Source organism: Monodon monoceros, unplaced genomic scaffold (assembly GCF_005190385.1).
Source record: "Monodon monoceros isolate NGI ecotype Baffin Bay Population unplaced genomic scaffold, NGI_Narwhal_1 Super_Scaffold_12, whole genome shotgun sequence".
In the NCBI taxonomy this organism is placed as follows: Eukaryota; Metazoa; Chordata; class Mammalia; order Artiodactyla; family Monodontidae; genus Monodon; species Monodon monoceros.
In genome coordinates this window covers 27,086,541-27,111,089 of record NW_021703768.1, presented here as the reverse complement: position 1 = coordinate 27,111,089, position 24,549 = coordinate 27,086,541, and the positions used below count along the sequence as shown (strand labels likewise).

At 46.2% G+C, this 24,549-nt stretch overlaps 1 protein-coding gene across 2 annotated transcripts in view; it reads left to right on the top strand.

Moving 5' to 3' along the window:
* Positions 1-24,549, top strand: part of MTMR12 (myotubularin related protein 12) — a 65,791-nt gene that overhangs the window by 2,142 nt on the left and 39,100 nt on the right. For both annotated transcript variants that reach the window (XM_029217328.1, XM_029217329.1), the window contains exon 2: positions 23,997-24,057. In XM_029217328.1, coding sequence (XP_029073161.1) covers positions 23,997-24,057 — 61 coding nt within the window. The remainder of the gene's footprint in view (positions 1-23,996; positions 24,058-24,549) is intronic.

Below are 24,549 nucleotides of genomic sequence, written 5' to 3'. Positions count from 1 at the left end.
TGCATGTGAGCAGCTTCAAGGTATAGCCTATGTGCTTCTGAGAGCACTGGGTCTGGTAACCTCTTGACTCAGGAGGAGGAATCCTTCAGAACACTTTTCTGAAGACTGTCATTCTGCTGTTTCTATTCCTTTCCCTCACACTGCCCTCATCTTTACTGCTTGTCACGTGTGTTTGCCTATCACTGTCTTCTTTGTATGCTCTTTGTTTTTGTTAGCTGGGAAGTCGCAATTTCTCACACACCTTTTTGCTGGTAGATCACTAAGCTTCCAGAACACCCTTCACGCCTTCACGGTGCAAAGTGCCTTATGATACCTGTGCCTGGTGATGAACTTGTTCTAGGCTGATCAGATCTTAGAAGATTTATCAACAGCTGCGTTCTGTATGCCAAAGAGGCTATCAAGAGCCAGCCCTTTCTATTAAAAACAGAAGGCTTAACTGGGTAAAATATTTGAAGATGATGCTTATAAACATGATGGCTTATTTTTTTCGTCTTGTGATCAGAAAGGATTGGCATTGGACAGCCTAAAATGAGGGGTGGGAGTTAACTTCACCTGTTAAAACTGGATCTCTGCCACAGTAACTTGGCTCTTCTGTCATTGATTCTCCTAAATCAGTGAATGTGAAAGTTAAAATCCTGAACTGTAATTTAGGATCTTTGGTCATGTTTTGTGAGCTTTGCCCAGAGGGTTGCAGATCAGTAAATTGCGTAAATGGGAAGCTGATGGTTCTGGAAGCTGAAGTGAACGGGGGGAGAGAGCTGGGCCTATCTTGGTGGTACCCGATGGCTGGTACTTAAAAACATCTCAACACCTCCACCCCAGCTTAGCCGCAGACACAAGGTGCCTCTGTGCAGGGGAACCCTGGATGCTGAGCTCTGCTTCAGGGAGGTGTTTGGTTATAGTTTGGGTGCCAGATCCACTTTTCTTATTAAATAAAACACCTGTTTGAATTATTATTATTTCAGAAGTCGAAGTGGTCATTGTAGAAAAATAGGACAATATAGATAAGCAAACACATTTTTTACAGAAAAATTATAAGCTTATTAACGACTTGGAATGTATCCTGTCAGATATGTGTGTAGATGTATGCATATGTTTTTTACCAAAACGGGACTAGTACTGCTGATCACATTATTTTGTAATCTGCCCATTTCATCAGAAATGTATATTGTAAATGTCTTTCTATGCCCATTGTTAACCTATAACTTCATTTTAAATTAGACCCCTTTTCCTCAACAGAGATAGACAGTGTGATGGGGAGATGTTAGGTAGCGCGAAGAGCCCAAGAAAGTATTGTGGTTTTTTTTTTTTATAAATGTATTTATTTGTTTGTTTGTTTATTTTGGCTGTGTTGGGTCTTTGTTGCTGTGCACAGGCTTTCTCTAGTTGCAGCGAGCGGGGGCTGCTCTTCGTTGCGGTGTGCAGGCTTCTCATTGTGGTGGCCTCGTTTGTTGCGGAGCATGGGCTCTAGGCGTGCGGGCCTCAGCAGTTGTGGCGTGTGGACTCAGTAGTTGTGGCTCGCAGGCCCTAGAGCGCAGGCTCAGTAGTTGTGGTGCACAGGCCCAGTTGCTCTGTGGCATGTGGGATCTTCCCGGACTGGGGCTCGAACCCATGTCCTCTGCATTGGCAGGCGGACTCCTAACCACTGCGCCACCAGGGAAACCCCAGTAGTGTGGTTTTTAAATGGTTTTCTAGTTAGTCACCTTCTCTGCTGCCGAATGACAATTCTGATTCTTTAAGACTGTCAGTTTTCTGCTCAGTTACCTGGAAATTGTAAGCACGGGTTTGGTAATTCATAGTGGTTAGAAATGCTTAGTGTCTGTACCTGGCAGCTTGTAAATAAAGGACCCTTAGGTGATCCTAAGAGAAAGTTCTGATTTAATAAGAGCCGGTTCCATTGTGATAAGGGAGCCAAATAAAAGCCTCAGGGTACTTGTGTGTTGTTCTCTGAAACTAAGACCAGGAAAAATTCAGCTTTTAGAGTTTGCTGTACTTCTGCCCATGTTTGTGTGGTATTCCAAATATGGTTAAGATGTACTTTCTAGTTGAGTTTAGGTCAGTGCTTGACTTGAATGCACTAATAATAGTTATTAATTACTTAGTTGTGGATTTTCAGACTTGGAAGAGAATTTAAATATGATCCACTCCACCCCTGAACTCTTCCTCTGTTATGTTGATGTGAATGAGGCCCAGCGGGGTTGATTGCCCTGCCCGGGGTACAGTGTTATTGTAGAACAGAGTTAAGAGCTGTCTCTGGAGGCCAGCAGTGCCTGTGGCTAAGCCAGACCCACAGCAGTTCAGGAAAGGTTTTATATAGATGTGGGGAGAAAAGGCAAGAAGAGACATGAAGATTGAGAAGGGTCCAAAAAACCCAGATTTACGAGCCGATTTTTTTTCCTTCTTATTGATCCCTCAGGGAAAAGAATGCATTCGATTGCCTCTTCCTCATTTAAGGCCATTTCTTTTGGTGGGGAGAAGTGAACCCATGATCCTGAATTCTTCCCAGAGATAGGACTGCAGGTATATATCAAAATAAACAAACCAAGAATTCACTGGTATTCATTAGGCACTTCTGTGTCCCAGAAACTGCTTATCTCATTTCATCTTCATCTGTCTTATGTGGCAGATACTACCATTACCTCTCTTTTTTGTGTGTAGATGTGGAAAGTGAGACCCAGAGAAGCACCTTACTCAGGGTCACAGCTGGTGAAGGTTGCTGCCAGAATTTAAACTAGGGCCTTCTGACTCCAGGGCCATTCTCTTATCCCTCTATTTGTGAATGCAGGGAATATCATTAGTGAAACATGCTTATAGGCATGCCTGGTGTTTGCATGCTAGAGTGCTTTCTCATTCGTGTTCTCTAGCAGCGGTTTCTTTCTTGGCTTTTTTAGGTTCTCCACCAGGGGATTGTGAGCAGATATGGGGCTCGTTGGCGATACGGTTAATTTGTTCAACAGATACTTATTCAGCACCTACTAGTACCAGGCACTATTCTAAGATGTTGGGGATCCAAAACAGATGAAATGATTGAGATTATTTTTTGGTGGAACCCTCTCGTATTGGACCGCTAATTTTGATGACTTTGATGGATCGATGACGAGAGGAGATTGGCTTAGCCTAAAACAGACCTCCTTCCTCAGTCCTAGCCGTAAAAAATACCTTTTAAAGCAAAATCTAGACCCATTACTTTAAGACTGTATAACTTTTTCTCCATTCCAAACTAATTTTTTAATGGCAGAATTTTCTCCTTCAGCTTAGAGGTCATCCATAGTGATTTAACAGGCCATTAAAGGACATTCAAAGTTCTTCCTAAAATGACCACTTTCTTAGCTGTGGCTTGAGCCTGACGATCTGTCCAAATCTTCCGCTTTTTCTCTCCTGCATGTGCTTCCTGCGGCATCTCCCTGGGTCCCATCCAACACCACACAGCTTCTGCAGATAGAGCACCAAAGATGTCATGAGGCTATTGTCAAGCAACACTTCCTGCAGCCCATCAAGCAGCTGCCACACAGACAGCCCCCGTCTTAGCCAGCCTCTCTCTGCGCCCCGCTTCCGTCTCTGAAGCTAAAACCAGCACTGCTGTCAAAATCTTAGGCTGTGGGGAACGCATGCTTAGAAATTTAAAGTTCTAGATCCTTCTCTGAACATCCTCAACAGAATGTTTGATATCCTTTGACTGCTTCCATGTGAAGCCATTCTATGTCACAGCATGCTTTAGAGAGAACTCAATTTTAGGGGGTCAGAAAATTTTTTCATCACTATAAAAGATGTATACCTTATTTTTATGATAAAGACAATGTTGCAGACTTTGGAAGTTAGAAAAATAAAACTACCCGTAATTATGCTACCCTAACCAAAGCAGTTATTTCCATTTTTTAGTTGTCTAGGCTTTATCTGTGTCTTATATGGTTGCACTCATAATATGTGTAAAAATTTATAGCCTGCCCTGCGGTTGTTGTGTTTGAAGGTGGCACCGCTGATTCGCTTCAGCAGAGCAGAAACTTCGAGTCGTTTTTCCAGCAGGAAGCCTCCCTCAGTTTCCCATCAAGTTAAGCTTGTGACTTCTTATGTGCTTTATTTGGAGAACAGTGGGTTTGCAGTTTAATGAATCATTTACAGTAAACTTCTTGAGGTAGATTAGGAGGTAGGACTGAACTGGAATAATTCTGCTAACCTCTAATATTCTGCTGCTTTGGAAGGCAGAAGAGAGGAGGTGGAAATGGGAGAGGGACTCCAGGAGGGACCGAAGCTGCCCGAGAACCGGAAGGGCCGCAGGGCTTCCCCCTTTCCTTAATCCCCTCTGCATACCTTGGGCGTCACCCTCCAAGGAGAGCAAGCACTTGTCTTTGCTCTCCCTTGCTAGCTGTGTGTGAGGCCAGTCCTTTAAGCCTTGGTCATATTTCTACCCGAACAGTGGGAATAATAATACCCATCTTATCTGATAGGTATATGTGAACATTTATGAGTCTGAACTGTGACTGTGCACACAAAGCCCTCAGCGGAGTGCTTGGCACCTGGGTAGCCTTCAGGAGATGTGGGCTTTCATTGTTACTGTTAACTCAGGAGCCACCTGGATGGTTTCAGAAAGTACTTAATCGTCAATCTTAGAATACAGGATCTTTCCCAGCTAAGGTATTAATGACAGTGGAATATTTAGTTGTTGCGGTTGTTGCCATGGTATCATGCCGGGAAAGTTCACTGTGGTAACTCTTCCTTAGAGTATTTTTCACTATCTCCGAAAGTTTCTTTTCTTCTTCTCTTTGTTCTTTTATACGTTTGAGAATGATTTGATTATGTTTTTTTTTTGTTTTGTTTTGTTTTTTTGTGGTATGCGGGCCTCTCACTGCTGTGGCCCCTCCCGCCGTGGAGCACAGGCCCTGGACGCGCAGGCCCAGCAGCCACAGCTCATGGGCCCAGCCGCTCCACAGCATGTGGGATCCTCCCGGACCGGGGCACGAACCCGTGTCCCCTGCATCGGCAGGCGGACTCTCAACCACTGCGCCACCAGGGAAGCCCGATTTGATTATGTTTTAAATTCCAAACCTAATGAGAACATTTAGCAGTTGACTTTTTTCATTGTTAACATTTGGCCTTTGACATTTTGCTAGATTCTTTCTGTGGACTTATTTTTTCGCTTCCCTCATTTCTGAGCCTCTCTATCATAGGCCAGATTTTGTCCATCACATCTGGTCAACGACTTACTTAAGATACGAGTAAATAAAATCAAATTACCTCTGGGAGTAATAATTCTCTTTACCTACATCAAAGGCAGTTGCCAGACTGTGCTGTTTTGATTATATATGTAAACGCTTTTCCCTCCTGTGCCCCTTCGTCATTCCTTGTAGACCTGGCTGGTGGGCAGCCTTTCAGAGGTGGCATCTAAACCGTCGCTTGTTTGCTTTGGGGGGAGAGAATGGCTTCAGCCACGAGAAAAGCAGGGCCTGTGTATGAAAGCGCTGGCCACAGTGGTGAAATATTTTGAAGTCTACCTTTCCCTTGTGACAGATTGCCAACCCCTGTTTTAGGCAGTAGTCCTGAGCTGCTGGGGTTTTTTTCCTTTTGCTTTTGCTGAGAGAGTTTTTTAAGATTTCTGAGAATACATTTGAAGGGAATGATCCCAGTTTTTTAGACGAAAAATCTCACTGTGTTCCTACCTTTTCTCCATATATAAAATTGAATTCATGTTTTGCTTTAATTCCTTGAGACCCACTTCCCAGTGTGACTTCACCTCTCCGAGCCTCCCTTTCCTCACCTGTGATGCTGGATGCCCATCTTCCCGGCAGGCTTATTTTGAGCATGAGAAGAAATACCATGTACACCCAGCTTGGGACGTGATACGTGGCAGATACTCAACAACTGCTAGGTGCTTTTATTATTATTAACAAGAACTTGCATCAAAAGAATTACTGAGTGTGTCACTACCATTTGCTAAGCACTGTGTTAGAATTAGGCGTGAAAAAAAAATTGGCAGGCTGTGCACTCTGGAGGCTGACATTCTGCTGGAGAGATGGCAGGTCGACAGATGGCCGTGACGTGCAGAGGTAGGTGCTGCCTGTTGATGAGCGGGGAGCACACGACGCTCTTGGGCACGGAGGAGGGCCCACTGCTGCCTCTCCGCAGCATCTGGCCTCATTGGAAGGTTGCGTGGGACTTGGAAAGGGCAGCGTTGACGTGGGCTCCGCTCTGGGGAGGTGGGGGAGGATGCAGTGGGCAGGCAGGAGGCACAACTTGAAAGGCTTACAGGTGCGTGGGGACCAGGTGGTCAGACCATCTGTCCTCTCCCCTTGTATAAGGTGTGCGCGGAGGTGCAAGTGAGGCAGGTCCTGAAGAGTAGAATCCAGGGGCACCACTGGGACACGCCTGTTGTTCCCTACTTTCTGTAGATGCTGCTTTACGCGTCCGTCTGGCTCTCGGTGAGCCTGTAGGCAGCTTCTCATTTGCCCCAGTTCCTCTTGCTCCAAGATGATGGAAAAGCTACTGCCCCAAGGCTTTTAGCTCCCTGCCAGCTACTCGGCTGACCTGGTATTTACATAGCAGCTCTGGAGGGGGACCAGGAGGGGACGCACAGAAGGCAGCGCCATGTGTTTCTGCAGCTGCTGTTGGTCCCATCAGTTAGCTTCAGTGATAAGACTCTGACAGCCCCATGACTGCTCCCTGACACCTTTCCTCTAGCGCTTGTGCACATTCCAGTGCTGCCCTCTTCACTTTCAGTGTGATATGCGGGTTAGGAGCATGGCTTTGGAATTAGAGCTTTGCCCCTTGCTGTATGGATTTAAGCTGGGTATGTAACTTCTCTGAGCCTCAGTTTCCTGACCTGTGAGATGGGAATGAAAGTAACCCATACAAGTGACGTTAGTCTTAAGTGAGACAATCCGTGGAGAGTTGCTAAGTCAGCACAACTCGGCGTGTACTAAACACTTATGAAATGTTAACTGCTGTAGTTGCTGTTACTCTTCACCCCAGAAGCTGCAGCTGTGTGTCTTCATTCATGTGTTTGTTTCTTGGGCCAGCAGAGCAGGTCCCGATAATGGCAAGACTTGACCTGCGTTCCCTTCGAGCGTTGTTCTTCGCTTGCACTCTCAGAGGCTTGTGTCTGGAGCCAGGGGTGCTGTCCCTCTTATCGGACCCTGCCATACCTGCAGTGGCGCCCTTTCCATTTCCCCTCCGGTACCGATTTCTTTTCCAGTGACTTGTTTTATGGATTCCCTCTCCGTCCTCCTGTAACAGTATCTTCCCTTGTCTCAAGGGCTTCCAGGAGGACCTGGGGTTTGGGCAGCATGCTAGGTCCTGGGCCTGAAACTCCAGTTCAGCTCCACTTCCCACCTTCCTAGCTGCTGCCAGTGGCCCCCTCCTTCCCCAGTCACGTGTGGTCCAAACCAGTCGCAGTCCCCAGGGTGCCCTTTGAGAGGGGCCTCTGTGGTGGTCTGTCTTCATTTCCATTGCCACCCTTCCTGCTAGCATCTCCTCTCATGCCCGGGACCACCGACCACAGCTGCTTACCTGGTCTCTCCACCTGCCACTGCTCCCTTCTGCATCCCCCTCCCCGAGACACTCCTCCCATCACGGCCAGGCTCCTTTTGGACGCAGCCTTCACGTGTCATTTTCCTATTAAGAGTCCTCCATGCCCCCTGCCCCTACCACTGGTCCAAATATTAACGCACTTTCCAGGCTAACCCCAGGTCCTGACTGCTTCTGGTTTGTTGAAAGATAAGTAGCTTGGATTTGGGAGCCCTGGGCTCTGGCTGTTTCTTTTCTGTGTGTCCTTGAGGGAGCCCCTTCAACCTCTTTAGGTCTCATTTCCTGATTTATAGAGTTGGATTAGGCAAGTGTTTTTTTTTTGTTTGTTTGTTTTTTTTTTGCAGTACGCGGGCCTCTTACTGTTGTGGCCTCTCCCGTTGCGGAGCACAGGCTCCGGACGCGCAGGCTCAGCAGCCATGGCTCACGGGCCCAGCCGCTCCGCGGCACGTGGGATCTTCCCGGGCCGGGGCACGAACCCGTGTCCCCTGCATCGGCAGGCGGACTCTCAACCACTGCGCCACCAGGGAAGCCCATAGGCAAGTGTTTTTAAACATATTTTGTGCAAGGAACTTTTTTTTTTTTTTTTTTTTTAAACAGCGTGGTTCTTGAACAACTTTTTCAAAATGCACTGTCCCAAGTGCTGCTCTGGAGACTGAGACAGGCCCCAGGGGTGGGGAAGGGTGTGTGTGTGTCAGGGCGGGAGCGGGGACCTGCAGCAGGGACCTGTGTTCTTTCTGTTAACTATGATCTCTTCCTTCAGCCCCTGTGGAGAACTGCTATTTCAAATGAAATAATAAAGGAAACCCCACAATAGAGAAAGACCAGAAGAGAGAGGGTATGAGAGGTACAGTGTGAAAAGCCCCAGACCAGGCAGTACCGAAGGCTCTTGTTACTTCAGCCTCTTTGCATTCTCAAGTCTTTGCTCGTAACTAGCTGCCGTCCTCCTTTTAGCCGTGATACAGGCTGTCTGTAGCTCTGGGTTTTGGTGATGCCATTTGAGTGTTTATTCTCTACTCCTTTGTGTATAATTGTTCTATGTCTGTGGCTCGTATTTCCCCAACAGAGCTGTAAGCTCCTTGAGGGCAGGGCTGTAGTGCTGGCCACTCAGTGTGGCCTTGTGGAGCTCAGGCTGGCTTCAGAGAGGGCTGAATGGACTGTGGCCCAGGGCCATCCCTGGAGAGGGCCTCAGAGGGTGGGTAGCTGGTGGGAGCTTCACTCAGAGGTCATTTTTTTTTTTTTTTTAGATGTTTTAGAATACAACATTTTAGAATACAACATTTGAACATTTATTTAACTTTCTTTTATACTTACTTAGGGTTATAAATTCCAAATATATCACTTTTAATTTTTGTTTACATCCCTGTCATTGACGATGGCAAATGTTAACCAAAATAAGTCCCTGCAAAGTCACATGACCAAGGGCCTGGCTACCAGAAGAACAAAGAGTTAAAGTCCATGATGCAGTTTACCAGACAATGATGCAGAGATGAGTTTGCAAGGAGCTAGCATTCTGGCTGGAGTGGTGGAAGGAGGAGAGTGGGCACTGATTGTGGTATGTGCTACAAAGAAGTACAAAGAAACAAAAATAAAATACATTATTGTGGACTCCATTTACTCAGAGGTCGTTTTTATTTCTCCTGCAGAGTGATTTGGGGGAGTTGAGGTAGAGAACTAGGTGAGGAACTTCAGTGTGATTGCTGACTCTACTCTTGGTCTTTGTGCCCCAAGAGTCTGCTTTGGCCTGAGATGCTTTGCCTAAAAATACCCCTTTTCGCTGTCACTGTGGCGCTTAGTTTGGTAAACTGGTGACCTGTGTGGACACCTGAAGCCCAGCTGTTCCCCATGATGTGTCTCCAGCTGCTGTTTGCTTCCTTAGGCAGCTTCCGTTCCAACAAGCGAGCAGACCCTCTCTGTTGGAATTAAGCCAGCTTTTTGTTGAGGTCAGATCTGTGGGTTCTGAGGCTTACACTGCTACGGTGGGTCTTACCATTTACTCTCTAGCCTGAGGTTCTTAATAGGGAGAATGTGCTAAAGTGTTTGGATTATTTAAAGGCCTGGGGAATGCCTGGTAAGAGTGATCCTTGCTAAGAAGCATGAGTAAACCTTTCACTGCTGTTCAGTAAATGATGAGCTGTCAAAACAGGTGAGGGCTTTAGTTTGGATCTTGGTGAGCAGTTACTTTCTTCCTTCAAAAAGAAAAAATCTGAGGTAGGGGAAAAAAGCAATAAATCTAAATGTGAGAAAAAGGACTTAGAATGACACATGAGTAAGTTTTTTTTTTTTTTTTTCACACACACATACTGTATTTTATTTTTTACAAGAATGAGTAAGTATTGCTTAGCTCTTGGGGTAAGGGTGCTGTCTGAGGTTGTTGCCTATTTCCCTGTCCTGGAGACTTGTTACAGTTGAAGGGACACTTGATGGTATATATATATATATTTTGTTTTTGTTTTTGTTTTGTTTTTTTTTTTTTTGCGGTACGCAGGCCTCTCACTGCTGTGGCCGCTCCCGTTGCGGAGCACAGGCTCCGGACGCACAGGCTCGGCGGCCATGGCTCACAGGCCCAGCCGCTCTGCGGCACGTGGGATCTTCCCGGACCGGGGCACGAACCCGTGTTCCCTGCATCGGCAGGCGGACTCTCAACCACTGCGCCACCAGGGAAGCCCGAGTTATGTCTTAATAAAGCTTTTACAAAACACAGTTTAAGAATCAGGACTAAACTTGGTATCAGAAGTCCTGAGTTCTGGCTTCACCACCTATTTAGCCCTGTGAGCCCAGGCACATTATTTAACCTCTTGGAGCTTGATTGGCCTTATCTGTAAAGTGGGGATGAAAATTCCTTACAGGACTGTTGTCAAAATAAATGACGTAGAACATGTGAAACAGGACATAGTAAAACCTCCAGCAAATTATATATTTCCGTGTTTGAGTTAGACATATATTTTTGCAGGTAACATGCTTAGTCTGAAGTGCTCTTGAGAGTTCCCAGCTCGCCCTGTGAAGTGAACATGTATTGTGACTGAGAACTGATTTGCATGATGAGTAAACAGCAGAGTCCTTAAGGACTAGGTCCCAACCCTGCTCCGCATCTGTGCTCTTGGAACCTTGAGTCCAGACAGCGATCGTTAGTTCGCCTCTTACTGCATGTCTGCTCCCCTGGCTTCAGGTGCTGCTGACATGCTTTATTGTCAGAGTAGTTGTTGCTTGTATCCAACTGCCAAGGCAGTGTAAGGTTAGTAGAGTGGAGCTGTGGTCAGTGGCAAAGCTGGTACCTGATCAGGCTGGCTCGGAAGGGAGCGGAGCCCCCTGGCCAGGAGCGGGGAACCAGCAGCCCTGGGAATCAGCTCCAGGGAACAAATCTTATTTTGATTTCTCTAGCTTCCTAGACTAGGACAGTAGATAGATCCACTTAGTCTCTAGTCTCTATCCTCAGTGATAAGGCTTACGATTTAAAGTCTGTCTTTGAATGTGCCCCTGCCCTATTCATGAGACTAGAATGTGTTTCAGGAAGCCAGCTAACGGAGAGGTGTGGGAAAGGTCAGTAATACCTGCCACTAATCACATACTTAGGTAGTAATTTTTATTTATTTTATTTATTTATTTTTGGCTGCGTTGGGTCTTGGTGCTGCGCGTGGACTTTCTCTAGTTGCGGTGAGCGGGGGCTACTCTTTGTTGCGGTGCGCGGGCTTCTCATTGCCGTGGCTTCTCTTTGTTGCGGAGCGTGGGCTCTAGGCGCACGGGCTCAGTAGCTGTGGTTCGTGGGCTCTAGAGCGCAGGCTCAGCAGTTGTGGTGCACATGCTTAGTTGCTCCGTGGCATGTGGGATCTTCCTGGACCAGGGCTCGAACCTGTGTCCCTGGCATTGGCAGGCGAATTCTTAATCACTGCGCCACCAGGGAAGCCCTACTTATTTATTTATTTATTTATTTAGCTGGCTCTTAGTTGTGGCACACGGGATCTTTTAGTTATGGCATGTGGGCTCTTAGTTGTGGCACTCAGGATCTAGTTCCCTGACCAGGGATTGAACCTGAGCCCCCTGCACTGGGAGTGCAGAGTCTTAACTGCTGGACCACCAGGGAAGGCCCGAGAAAGCTTTGCAGAGGACTTGAACTATGTGGACAGTGGACTGGACGAATTGGGTGGGCGGGACAGGGGAGAGCGGACTGTGGGGTCCAGCGGCTGCGCCGGGGGCTGGATGGCGGGAGCAAGACTGATCGTGGGGGTGCGCAAGGTGCATGCTGGCGGCTGGAAGGAAGAGCAGCAGCAGTGAAGGACGGGCGTGGACGGACTCTGGAACTGTTAAGGAAGCAGAGCAGACAGGATCATGCGAGGCAGGGGATAGCTGAGAATGACTGCTGGGTGTACGGTAGGGCCAGAGTCCAAAGGACAGCAGGTTCGGCGAGGGGCGGGGGAAAATGATGAGCTGACTTAGAAATGTGAATTTGGAGGATCTGAGGGACATTACAGTGCATGAGGCCAGGAGGCTGTTTGGGGTCCAGATCTGGAGCTCTGAAGAGAGATCTGGAGTAAAGATACATTTGAAGGGAGGAGGGTTGTCAGCATATGTTGTGGGAGAGCTTCTCCAAGGAACAGAGGTCCTGTGGACCCTGCCCAGAAAGGAGATGAGGAAGGGCAGCCAGCCAGAGTGTTGGTCGTTTGGCCCAGACGCATTTCTGCTGATTTTCAGGGCTCTAAATGACACTTCCTGAGGGTAGCAGTTTCCGAATGCGGTTATAGGTGTGTCTGCTGTGTTGCTGTTGTGGCCTCCTGCACAGCGTAGCAGTGTACACGAGTCATTACTGTTGCTTGTGCTGTGGTCAGACTCCCATGTACTCTGAGGAGGTCAGGGCTGTGCCTTGTGTTCACGTCTGCTTTTGCTGTGCTGGTACAGCAGGTGCCTAAGAAATGACAGTTCGGTCAGTGAAAGAGTGTCTGAAAGGCCAGGGAGAGGAAACGGTGTCCTTGGGGAGGATATGGTCGGCAGACAGGAGCAGGCTTATTGTAGTGAAGGGCATCGCTCTAGACAGGCAAACCCAGGCTCAAGTGTCGCTTCACTTAACCTTGGTCAACCTCATTTTCCCCATCTCTAAAATGGGAACAGTAATGGCAGTTAAGAGTTGTAAGGATTAAGTGAGATGATGCGTAGAGATAACCTTCTGCAGGTGTCTAATGTTTATTGCACTGAATGCCCAGTTTTCCAGTTATTATTTTTTTGTCTGTCTAAACATCTTAAGGGCAGAAGTCAGTTCTTCATCTTTTTACACCGGGCATTTGGTAGTTAGGTTACTCAGGAGCTGTTGAAATGAATTGGTATCTATTGGCAGTGGATCATCTTGCACCTCTGAGTAACCAGACATACGGCTCGAGTGTTGACTCACTGGTTTCGCTGCACAGGCTCATGGGAACCCTGTGCTTTGGGCCACGCCTTCTCAGAGACGTAGTTCTGAGAGGAGATCAGATGGACACCTCGTAATTGCTGGGCCACCTGTATGAGGTGGGTCGCAGTGGGTGTGTCTCCTTTGGGCCACAGGCTTGCTGGAGAATGGGTGGCAGTTCTCACGTCTCGTCTGGCACAGACGTGGCCAGAATAGGAGTGCTTCTGGCTCCGCACGGGGCGAGTTTCTTAGATGTGAGGGCAGTGGCAGCTGCGTGTCCTGGGAATTGTTGATACTCACCACGGCAGCAGGAACAGATGTAGGTCCTTTTGACCTGTGGGGTAAAATGTGCGGAAACTGGAAGACTTGCTGTTCATGCCCTTTACCCTCTTTTTAAGCTAAAAGAAACAAACATAAAAAAGTAGCCATAGCATTGGGGTAAATGTTGAAATAGGAATTAGCCCAAAAACCCCAACCTTGATCCTCGCACTCTGGCAGAACTACCCTCCATTTATGTTCATGCCGCTGTTCTAACTGAATTCAGGCCACTGAGATACCCTAGTTTTGAAGACTTGGGCGTTCTTTGACCAGTGCCCGCAGTCTCTGCTGTTCTTTTGTGCCATAATAGCAAGCTTTGTCCACACTCAGATGGAGTAGCAGGAGGTGCTGCACAAACCACAGGGGTGGCGTTTAACGCCCCATTTGTTGAAAATTTGCATCATTTTCAAATGAGTTCCTTTTCAGGCCTCTTGCAGAGAAAAGTCTGTCAGTCAGCATAACTAGTGGAACCAGTTCTGCTTGATTGTTAGAGAACTGTACTTTGCTAGCGCTCTTTTCTTACACATTGAGCATGATACTTAATTGGGGTCAGTAAGGACTTTTGCCCCACGTGTCATGGCTCTGGAAGCACGGTGGTGACCATTTCCTGATGAGGCAGCTGGGCAGGGAGGATCAGGGTTGAAGGGTAGTGGGATAGAAGGAGCAAAGGGCTAAGGCGGACTCCGGGCCCTTCCCCGAAACCAGGTGACAGTTTCAGAAGCTCCTGCTGCTCCAGAGAACAGGGCTAGTGCAGAGGCAGCTGTCCCTGGATGCTGGTTGAATTTCCTGGGAGATCCTGGGATGATGCCAGGCCCATCCACGGCACCTGCTCTCCTGCAGTTCTTACTGGACAGGCTTCATGACTTCTAGTCTTTCTGGATTAATACCATGTACATGACAGCCTTTAATGGAATGTTCTTTACAGTATGATGAGAGCATTTGGTGATGCCACCCACGTCAAAGCCCAAGCCTAGATATTGTCCCGTAATCTCCCTCCCATGTGTCTCTCTGGTTCCTGCTGGAGTGTTTTTAAAAACCTCTCATTACCTAAAGCCATTCTTAATTAAATTACTCAACGAAATCTTCTGAGCACTTACTGTTTGCAAGGCCTGTATTGGATTCTGGGACAATATGGCAAGCAAAAAACCAGTCAGAGGACCTGCCCTCAAAGAGTTTATAGACTGGTGGGGAGATAGACTTAAATAATTACATAAATAAATGTGAAATTGCAATTATGACAAGTGCTAGGAGGGAGAGATACACAGGGCTGTAAGAACGTGGAAACAGAGAGGGCTCCCCAGAGGAAATGACCCTTGTCCTGAGGTCCAATGGATACTTAAGATTCACAGGGCAAGGAGGGAAAGGAGACGCATTCCAAGCAGAAGGAACTTGGACTTCAGATCGGAAGGGGCTTGGCAGGTACGAGAGGCTGAAGGAAGGCCAGTGTGGCCAACATGCAGACTGAGGAGGAGGTTGGTGGGAGAGCAGGGTGGACCAGGAGGTGGGGACCAGGCTGTGCAGGGCCTCCTTGCAGGCTTTATCAGGTTGTTGCCCTCCTCCCACCAGTAATCCCGAGCAGACCGTGCTGTGAAAGGATCACTGCCACTTTAGGTGGAGAATGCGTAAGAAAGAGGCAGATGCAGGTCGAGCAGGTGCAAAGCTGTTGCAGTGGTCCGGGTGGGAGATGATGGTAGCTTGGACCAGGGTGGTGCTGTGGAGGTAAGAGAGGAGCATGGGTTGTGGGCATATGTAATGGGCGGTACTGATCGGATTTGGTGGTGAAGGACTTGGGTACTGAGGGTGAAGGAGAAGGAGGTGTAAGGGGGGCTCTTAGGATGACATGCTCTTGAAGGGGGAAGCACTGGGTAGCCCAGACTGTACATAGCAGTGTTATTTGCGGTTGGAGCCTTCCCTGGAGTGTGGTACATCGAAGATTCCTGCTGAACTCTCGAGGGTTGGTTGGGGTGACACCCAGAGACTAAGGCCTTGGAGGACCCAGTGGAGTGAGTCATAGGAGGTGAACTCTCAGCTGGTGTTGAGGAAGCCCCCGAGCTCTTCCCCACGTAGCGGCCATACTCCTGGGGGGTAGATGTGTTTTGTTTTCTTGCTTCTGTCCTTTCAGCCTCTGTTTGCCTCTCCAAAACAATTTTAGGCTTTCCCTGGGCTCTTTTATTGATGCTTGCTTTGACCTGGTTTCAGGTGGGTCTAGCAGATACATTCACTGATCTTTCTGTCCTGTTTTCCTTTCTTTGTTCGTTCCACAGAAGAGGTAGTGTGGCATCATGTAAGAACACAGGCTGAGCCAGCTACCAGGTTTGACCTCTGCTTCCACCACATTCTAGCTGGGTGTCTGCTTCGTCTGCAGAGTTGGAGGTAACAGTGGCTGTAAGAGCCCTACTCCAAGGCTTGCTGTGAGAATTAACTGAGTTAATAAGTATAAAGCCCTTTCAACGATGCCTGCCACAAAGGCTCTAGAAATGTGTCATCATTATTCACCTCTCAGCCTCAGTAAGGGCTGGCCCTTGAAAGTAGCCACTTTGGCATTCATAGCGTGGACACTTGTGATTTCTACAGTCTGCAAGTGACCCCTGAGTCACGATGTAGTAATCTGTGATGTCAGTAAGGAAGAGATTGTATTTATTTATTTTATTTATTTTTTGCGGTATGCAGGCCTCTCACTGCTGTGGCCTCTCCCGTTGCGGAGCACAGGCTCCGGATGCTCAGGCTCAGTGGCCATGGCTCACGGGCCCAGCCGCTCTGCGGCATGTGGGATCTTCCCGGACCGGGGCACGAACCCGTGTCCCCTGCATCAGCAGGCGGACAAAGAGATTGTATTTACTCATCCAATTGTAAAGGTCAGGTTGGACAGCCTTTAATCACTCATCCAGTAAATTTGCCCATGAAGGCAACAGCTTATACACATTGAGAACTCAGCATGGTCAGGAGTAGAACATACACGTGGAAATCTCGTCATGTCCTGTAACCCACTTTAAGATCCATGTCCAGGGCTTCCCTGGTGGCTCAGTGGTTGAGAGCCCGCCTGCCGATGCAGGGGACATGGGTTCGTGCCCCGGTCCGGGAAGATCCCACGTGCTGCGGAGCGGCTGGGCCCGTGAGCCATGGCCGCTGAGCCTGCGCTTCCGGAGCCTGTGCTCCGCAACGGGAGAGGCCACGGCAGTGAGAGACCCGCGTACCGCAAAAAAAAAAAAAAAAGATCCATGTCCAGATTCAGCGCATCCAGACGTGGGCTGTACCTTACTGTTAACCCTTTCCCCTCTTCTCCATTCAGCTATGCTCGTTCTCCCCGGATCAACAACAAAAACTTTGAAATATTATCTCCGTATTTGTTCTTTCTGTGTTTTTCTTGTGGAGTTCAGAAAGCTGCTGTAACGATACGGAGGCAAAGGAGCTGTGGGACATAGCTGATGAGTACTCTCCGTTCTGTGCTTCCTGCCTTCTCCCTACCACCATACAGGTCGCTTCCCAAAGTAAAGGAAAACATTCACTTTTTTTGAGGGGAGGGTTTCTTTATGATTCCTCTTTGCATACCCTGACTTACTGGAGTCCTCTAGGTTATTTCTCTTCTCAGGACTGGTGTTTTTTTTGTGTTTTTTTGTTTTTACTGGTACGCGGGCCTCTCACTGTTGTGGCCTCTCCCGTTGCGGAGCACAGGCTCTGGTCGCGCAGGCTCAGCGGCCATGGCTCACGGGCCCAGCTGCTCCGCGGCATGTGGGATCCTCCCGGACCGGGGCACGAACCCGTGACCCCTGCATCGGCAGGCGGGCTCTCAACCACTGTGCCACCAGGGAAGCCCTACTCTTTTGGTCTTATAGTGGGTTCAAAGTACTTTCTATTGCAGAAGAAAAGACACCAAAGGACAGGACCTAAGGCATTGTAGAAAACAAATCCTATTAACAGAAAAGTGCCGTTTCTTTTTCTATGACTTCAGATATTACTGTGCAGTCCAAGTTAAATGGAATTAGGACCAACCTGGATGTTGCTAATTGCAGGAGTTTCTGATCCACAAAAAAAAAAAAAAGAATTGAGAAGCCTCCTGAGTGGTTCAATTTAGTTTCATGTGGGAAACAGGATTGAGAGAGAAGCAGAAATTATTCTACTCAGAATCTTGAATCATTGCAACTCTTAAGTAGTATGTTGGAATTCTTTGTTTGGTCATCAAAAGAAAGGAGGAGAAAAAAGAAAGGAATCAAGAAGCATAGATTCTGCTGGGTCCAACAATTGTAACAACTCCCATTTACTGAATATGTATGCCAGGTGTTTACACCCTTTTCTCTTCATATCCTCATACTGAGGTGGTATTGTTTCCATTCACACAGGAGGAAATCAAAGCTCAGGTTAAATGGCAAGCCCAAGTTCATGTCTGTAGGTACCAGAGCTGGGTTTGGACTGTGGCCTCAAGTCTGTATTATTTGTTTTCAGTACATGCACAGAGAGAAGTTTGGAGAAGCCAGGGGAAAGACAAAACTTAAATTGTCAGTACTAGGCTGTGTTAAAGATACAACTCTCTGCTTTAAAAGAAGGTAAATTTTGTTCAAAGATACACATGGATTCCCACTTAATATGCAGATGCAAATGAATTTCTCCCCTCAGATTTTCTATTTTAGCGGAGAAAACAGAGTATTAAGTGTCCATTTTAGACCAGTGGAGCGACTTGGAGGAAATAAAATGTTTGTGTTATGTCTTTTTAGCACTTGGTGCCAGATGTGATAGAAGGAAATTGTGTTTTGGAACCTTTAGGGATGTTACGTTGCCTCTTGGAATTTGCCCTTCTGGCTGGATAAAATTAAACCGAGAATAACAACTTCGGTTTTTGACTCAGAGCCCTTGTAAGCAGTGAAGGGTTGATGTGAACATTTATAAGCATTTTGGCCTATGAGAGCTTCATTGTAGAGACCGCCGCTCCATTCTTCTCAAGGTCAGTGATCATCTGGCAGGGCCCTTCCCTTTTTGTGCCTTTGCTGAGGGGCCCTAGGTCCATCACACTTTCGAGATGTGCGCATTCTGAATGTGAACTTGGTAAGAAACTAGTTTTTGAGAACCAGTGGAATGGAAACGACCAGGCTGCTTTGCAGCTTCTCAGCAGCTTCTCAGGAGCGTAGCTGATGTTAGCTTTCACATGCTTTTGTCCTGTATGAGGCAAATCCTTGTACAGTGGAGTACGGTTTTCTTAAGGGAATTTTTCTGATTTGTTCTGATCAGTTTTGTAACAGGAGACTGGTTTTCTGTTATACGCAATGGCTGTGATGACTTTTTTTCTTCTGTGGTAGGAAACTGGAGACCATGTTTATTGGAACTAGGACACACCAGCAGCGAGGAATGTGGGCTCTGGAGTTAGTCGGGGCTTGGGCCGAACCCTTGGTTAGTGACTTATTTTCCTATAAAAGGGAAGTTCTTGAACCTCTTTAAGCCTAAGTTTCTTCACCTGTAAAATGGAGATAACGCCAGTCCTAGAGTTGTGAGGATTAATGAGGTACTAATGAAGTATACTTACCTGGCACATCATAGAGCTTAATAAATGCTGGCTCTTATCACTATAGTTAAAAGCGTCTGGTCGAAGTGGAAGCTGGGACTGACAGCTTGGGGAGGGCTTTGATTGCTCTGCACAAACTTGGACACACCTGTCTTTACTGCTCAGAAGTCTTTTTCACTTTGTGATTTTCAGCAGTGTTCCAAATAGGTGAGGTTGCCGCACGATCTGTGTTTTGGATAAGTAAAGTCTTGTGATTTGTTTCATGGCATTCGAGGCAGGGGCTCACATGCACTGGATGGTTAGATTATTTTTGGATGCTGGCTTGTCAGCAGCGGTGTGTATCTTACTGCATTATTCTGACCTCTCCTTTCCCTCTCTGCAGCTGAAGGAAGTCTGATGAATAGTGGCAGCTTTAGTAGGAAGTCGAGCACTGTTAGGAATCTTGGTGGTTTTTCTGTCACCCTAGCCAGTGTTGAAATTCCCACACGCTTCATGAGATATGTGACTCCTCCATGACTTAGCTGCTTGGTGGGTTTTCCCTTTTCACAGATCAATTTTTGGTCAGCAGCTTGTTGCCAACATCAGAACGTATTTAACATTATTCTAGAGAAGAGGAGTCCCTACTTTTAAAATGAAAAATGTGTACTAAGCTTCTGGGGCATTTTACAAAGACGAGGGTGAGTGGGGAAAATGTCTCCAGTCATTTCCTTTTTTTTCTCCCAGGAAATGCTTCTGGTGGATTCATTTTCATCCCTTTGAGAACATGCCATGTTGTGACAGTGTTTTAGAATGGAGAGCAGGTCTGTGGCAGTCTTCCTTTGCCATTTCTAGTGAGGGAAAGCCACCAGGGACCCTGCCTCCTTCCTGGGCGCGAATACTCAGGCTCACGAAGCAGGCAGTGCAGCTCCCGCTTCCCTTCTCCCCTGCCAGTCTTACTCGTGAGATTGGTGGCTCTGACATTGATTCCTAATCCTGCGGCCCCCGGATATATTGCACGTTGACATGCTGCATGACGTGATTCTGTCATCTGTGGTTTCTCAGTTGTTAGTGCAGTTGGTCTAAGTTGATGCCGTTGGTGACAATCAGCAGAACCACTGTAGGTAGATTTTGCTAACGAGAGGATCCATTTATAAAGATACAGGTGTGGTTCATGGAACTGTGGGCCAGAGGCGAGGGTGGGCCTCGCTAGAGCCTGGAAAGCCATGGAATCCAGGCTGTGACTGCTTATGTGTCTGGGTTGGGCTTTTATCTCCACGTATCTTCTTCACGTGTCTCATTCTTTGCAGAACAGCTTTCTCTGTGGCTCCATATTTGTGGCCAAATCTGCGAGTCTGTAGTTGAAGCAGCCAGTTTGATTAGCTTCTCTTGGCCCTTCAGCCAAATTAATGGGGAGATAAAACGATTAGCCGTTTGCTGGTACTGCTGTCTGTTAGCCCACGCAGGTAATGGGGAGGCGGTGACTCTCTCCTGGAGGTGGGGCACAGGGGACAGTTGTCTGGGGAAGGGGCGTTTGGGGTAGGACAGAGTTCTAAAAGATGTCTCCTAATTGTCTTGTTTATGGAATGTAAACAAAGAATATCACTAACCATTTCAAGAATTGATGTATGTAGGTAGTTTGGGGTAGTATAACATCTTTATTATCGGAAGATGATACTTCCTCGGACGTAACAGAAGGGTAGTCTTCTCCGTGCTGGCTTCAGTTCCAAGCACTAAAGATGATTGCTAGAGTTTTCTAACAGCTGATTGCATTTAATGAATAGCTTTGCTTTCCTCAGAGAAAGATGATAAACCTGTCAAAAATACTTGTGCTTTAATTCAGTTCTTTGTCAATGACAGATGGTGAAAACTCTCAATGAGAATTTCTAAGTTACCAAAACACTCATAGCATTTACATATGCAAAAATAGTCCCTCTTGTGTAACCTAGAGCAGTGCATCTGGATCATGTGGGGAGCTTCTACAAGACCTGAGGCTGAGCTGCATCCCCCGCACTCTGATTCCTCAGGCTTGTGTTGGGGCCTGAGTGTCTGCAGGCTCCTCAGATGATCTGACGCTCCACAGGTTTGAGAACGCTGCCTCAGAGAGACTTGATTTATTGGCATCTCCTGGGATGGAAATCATAGTCGTCTCCAAAACAGACCACACGCAAAACAGGTTCTGTGAAGACACCGTGACTTTGCTCTTGTTCTTCAGCCTCAGGACGGGCTGTCTGGGCTCTCCCTGCCTCAGACGTACCCAAGTTTCTTCTAGTGCCCTGCTTCAGTCTGAATCAACAAATTCAGAAAACTCATGCCAACCAGACACTTCTACCCAAAACAAACCAAAAATATTCCATTTTTATTTGTTGACAGAGCTGCTTGTGTGTTGTAGAATTTCCCACAGTCAGGATTTGATTGGTTGCATCCCCATGGTGTCATTTAACATGTTTCTCTGTCCCGGTATTTAACATGTTTCTCTGTCCCGGTATTCAACCTGTAAATTGGAAGGTTGACATAGCAGCTCAAGCAGATTGAGATCAGATATTTTGGCAAGAATTCTTCATAGATGGTGTGGTAGGTTGATGAGGGGGCCAACATGCCTCTCTTTTTGTTATGTTAACAGTCATTCTTTTTCCAGTTTTTTACTTTATGATATTTTTTATTCTTATTATGGAAAAATTTGATTTTGACCCACGAAATTGATTTACAACCCACTAATAGATACAAGCCCTAGTTGGAGAAACACTGTCCTAGAGAGGGAGATAAGCATGCACATGGGTACTTAAAAAGTAGGTGCTAACAGAAGAATGTATAACATGAATATTCTAGTATGGGGATAAATTTGTTTATGAAAGTAATGAAAATCTACATAAAGATGTAACCCCTGTTGAACGTCTTAAAGTTAACAGCCATTTATGATTGTTGTTTTGGTCCATTAATTCATTAAGCATTGCTAATTATCTTTGAATATCTGATAAACACTGAACCCAGCAGAGAAGCATTTGAAGATATTTTTATTGAGAAACAGTGACACAGAACCTGGCCTTGATTCCTTATTAGAAGTGATTGCATCCCATTGCACTGCCGTATGGTTTTAGGTAACTTAGAATGAGGAAATATGTTCCCGGCCTCCTTTACTGAGCCCTGGTATGCTGCAGAGTGGATGGCTCACTATTGACTTGATACATTCATATTGGGTTGGCCAAAAAGTGCCTTTGGTTTTTAAGTAAAACTAAAAGACTTATTTTTCATTTTCACAAAGAACTTTATTGAATAACGTATTCACCATTTTGTTCCACTACCTTCTGCCATTTTCAGGCAACTTCATAATTCCATCTTCCCAAAACCTTTTATCTTTTTGAGCAAAGAACTGTTCCAGTTGCCTTTTACAGTCTTCCAGGGAATTGAAATTTTTTCCACTAAGAGAATTTTATAAAGACCAAAATAAGTGGAAATTCGAAGGTGCAATGTCTGGTGAATACGGCAGATGAATCAGAACTTCCCAGCCAAGCTGTAACAGTTTTTGCCTGGTCATCAAAGAAACATGCAGTCTTGCGTTATCCTGATGGACGATGATGTGTTTTCTGTTGAGTAATTCTGGACGCTTTTCATCAAATGCTGCTTTCAGTTGATCTAACTGGGAGCAGTACTTGTTGGAATTAATTGTTTGGTTTTCCAGAAGGAGCTCATCATAAAGGACTCCCTTCCAGTCCCACCATATACACATCACCTTCTTTGTTGTTTTTTTTAAATTACTATTATTATTTTTATTTTTGGCTGCATTGGGTCTTCATTGCTGCGCGCGGGCTTTCTCTAGTTGCGGTGAGCGGGGGCTACTCTCTGTTGCGGTGTGCGGGCTTCTCACTGCGGTGGCTTCTCTTGTTGTGGAGCACAGGGTCTAGGTGCGCGGGCTCATAGAGCACAGGCTCAGTAGTTGTGACGCACGGGCTTAGTTGCTCTGCGGCATGTGGGATCTTCCCGGACCAAGGCTCGAACCCGTGTACCCTGCATTGGCAGGCGGATTCTTAACCACTGCACCACCAGGGAAGTCCCAACATCACCTTCTTTGGTTGAAGACCAGCCTTTGGTGTGGTTGGTGGTGGTTCATTTTGCTTACTGCACGATCTCTTCAGTTCCACATTATTGTACAGTATCCACTTTTCATCGCCCGTCACAATGTGTTTTAAAAACAGAACATTTTCATTACATTTAAGTAGAGAATCGCATGCAGAAATACGGTCAAGAAGGTATTTTTCCGCTTAACTTACGTGGAACCCACACAATCAAAGTGATTAACATAACCAAGCTGGTGCAAATGATTTTCAACGCTTGATTTGGGTATTTTGAGTATGTTGGCTATCTCCCACGTGGTATAATGTTGATTGTTTTCAATTAATGTCTTAATTTGATCGCTGTCAACTTCAACTGGTCTACCTGATCGTGGAGCATCGTCCAGCAAGAAATTTCCAGCACAAAACTTCACAAACCAGTTTTGACACGTTTGATCAGTCACAGCACCTTCTCCATACACTGCACAAATCTTTTTTTGCATTTCAGTTGCATTTTTACCTTTCTTGAAATAATAAAGCATAATATGCTGAAAATGTTGCTTTTTTCTTCCATCTTCAATATTAAAATGGTTACATAAAAATTCACCAATTTTGGTAAGTCTTTTTAAATGCACGCTGATATGACAGCTGTCACATACAATCTAGCAGAATTATTTCAAATGAAGTTAAAGACAACTAAGTGCTACTAGAGCCATCTTCTGGAAAAAACCGAACAAACCTTTTGGCCAGTCCAGTAGTTTCCTGTTCTTACCTTCAAGCCCTTTACGCAGGTTCATTTTCTCTCAAAAGCACACAACAATCTTCTTTTGTTTTCGATCCTTGATTCTCACTGGAGAAAGAGGGGAATCATTCTGTGGACTGTCTTCTGTTCTCTTTCTGACTCTGCTTAAGCTGCTTTCCTTTGCTCTGTGACTTTTGTTCCTTTATATGGGGAGTGCCCATCCCTGTTCCTGCACTTGGGACAACTGATAGTTGTCAATTCTGAATAATTAGTGTAATACATTGAACCAACTTGTTGAAATTTTCTGACTTCCTTTAGTTAAAAATACTTAAAAAAAAAAACTTAACGCAACACTGTAAATCAACTATACTTCAATTAAAAAACAAAACAAAACTTAGCTTGTCACATAAACAAAAAGCTCCTGAGTGAATATGATGTTTTAGTGTGTATTATGAAAGTGTGGCTTTATGTTATTCATTTTGAGCCCTTAAATAAACAAAAATATTACCCCTTTCTCTTCTCTTTTAGGAAATTCACACAAACGAAAAGGAAGTAACAGAGAAGGAAGTAACTCTTCACTTGTTGCCAGGTAACAGTCATGTTAGCATCTTACCTCGTGTGCAATTCAAAGCCAGTGATAAATTGTGTCATCCCTAGTAGCACTATATATAAACTCTTTTGTTTTCACCCAGACAGTGTGTGACAGTAATGAGTTGGACAAAAATATCAGTGTCTTTAGTTCAGTAACTGCGTACCTGGGACTGAGTATTCCAACAGCCACAAAGAATTTTTGTTTCCCCTTCTCCATAGCTGATGAAAATAAACATGGGAAATTCTCACCTCTTTTGTAAGCAGATGAGGTCTTTTTTCAGGGTGCCTTACTTGGCCCCATCCAGTATTCTGGCCCCCAGTCAGGAAGATCCTGGTCCTCTGCAGATCCCTACTCCCAACCCCTGCTGGGGTTTAACCAAACGCTGGGGCTGCCAGGGCTTTGCTCTTCGGTCATCACCAAGGAGCCTGGATTGGTTGGATTTCTTCCTTTCTCCCTCCCTCCCTCCCTCCCTCCCTCCCTCCCTCCCTT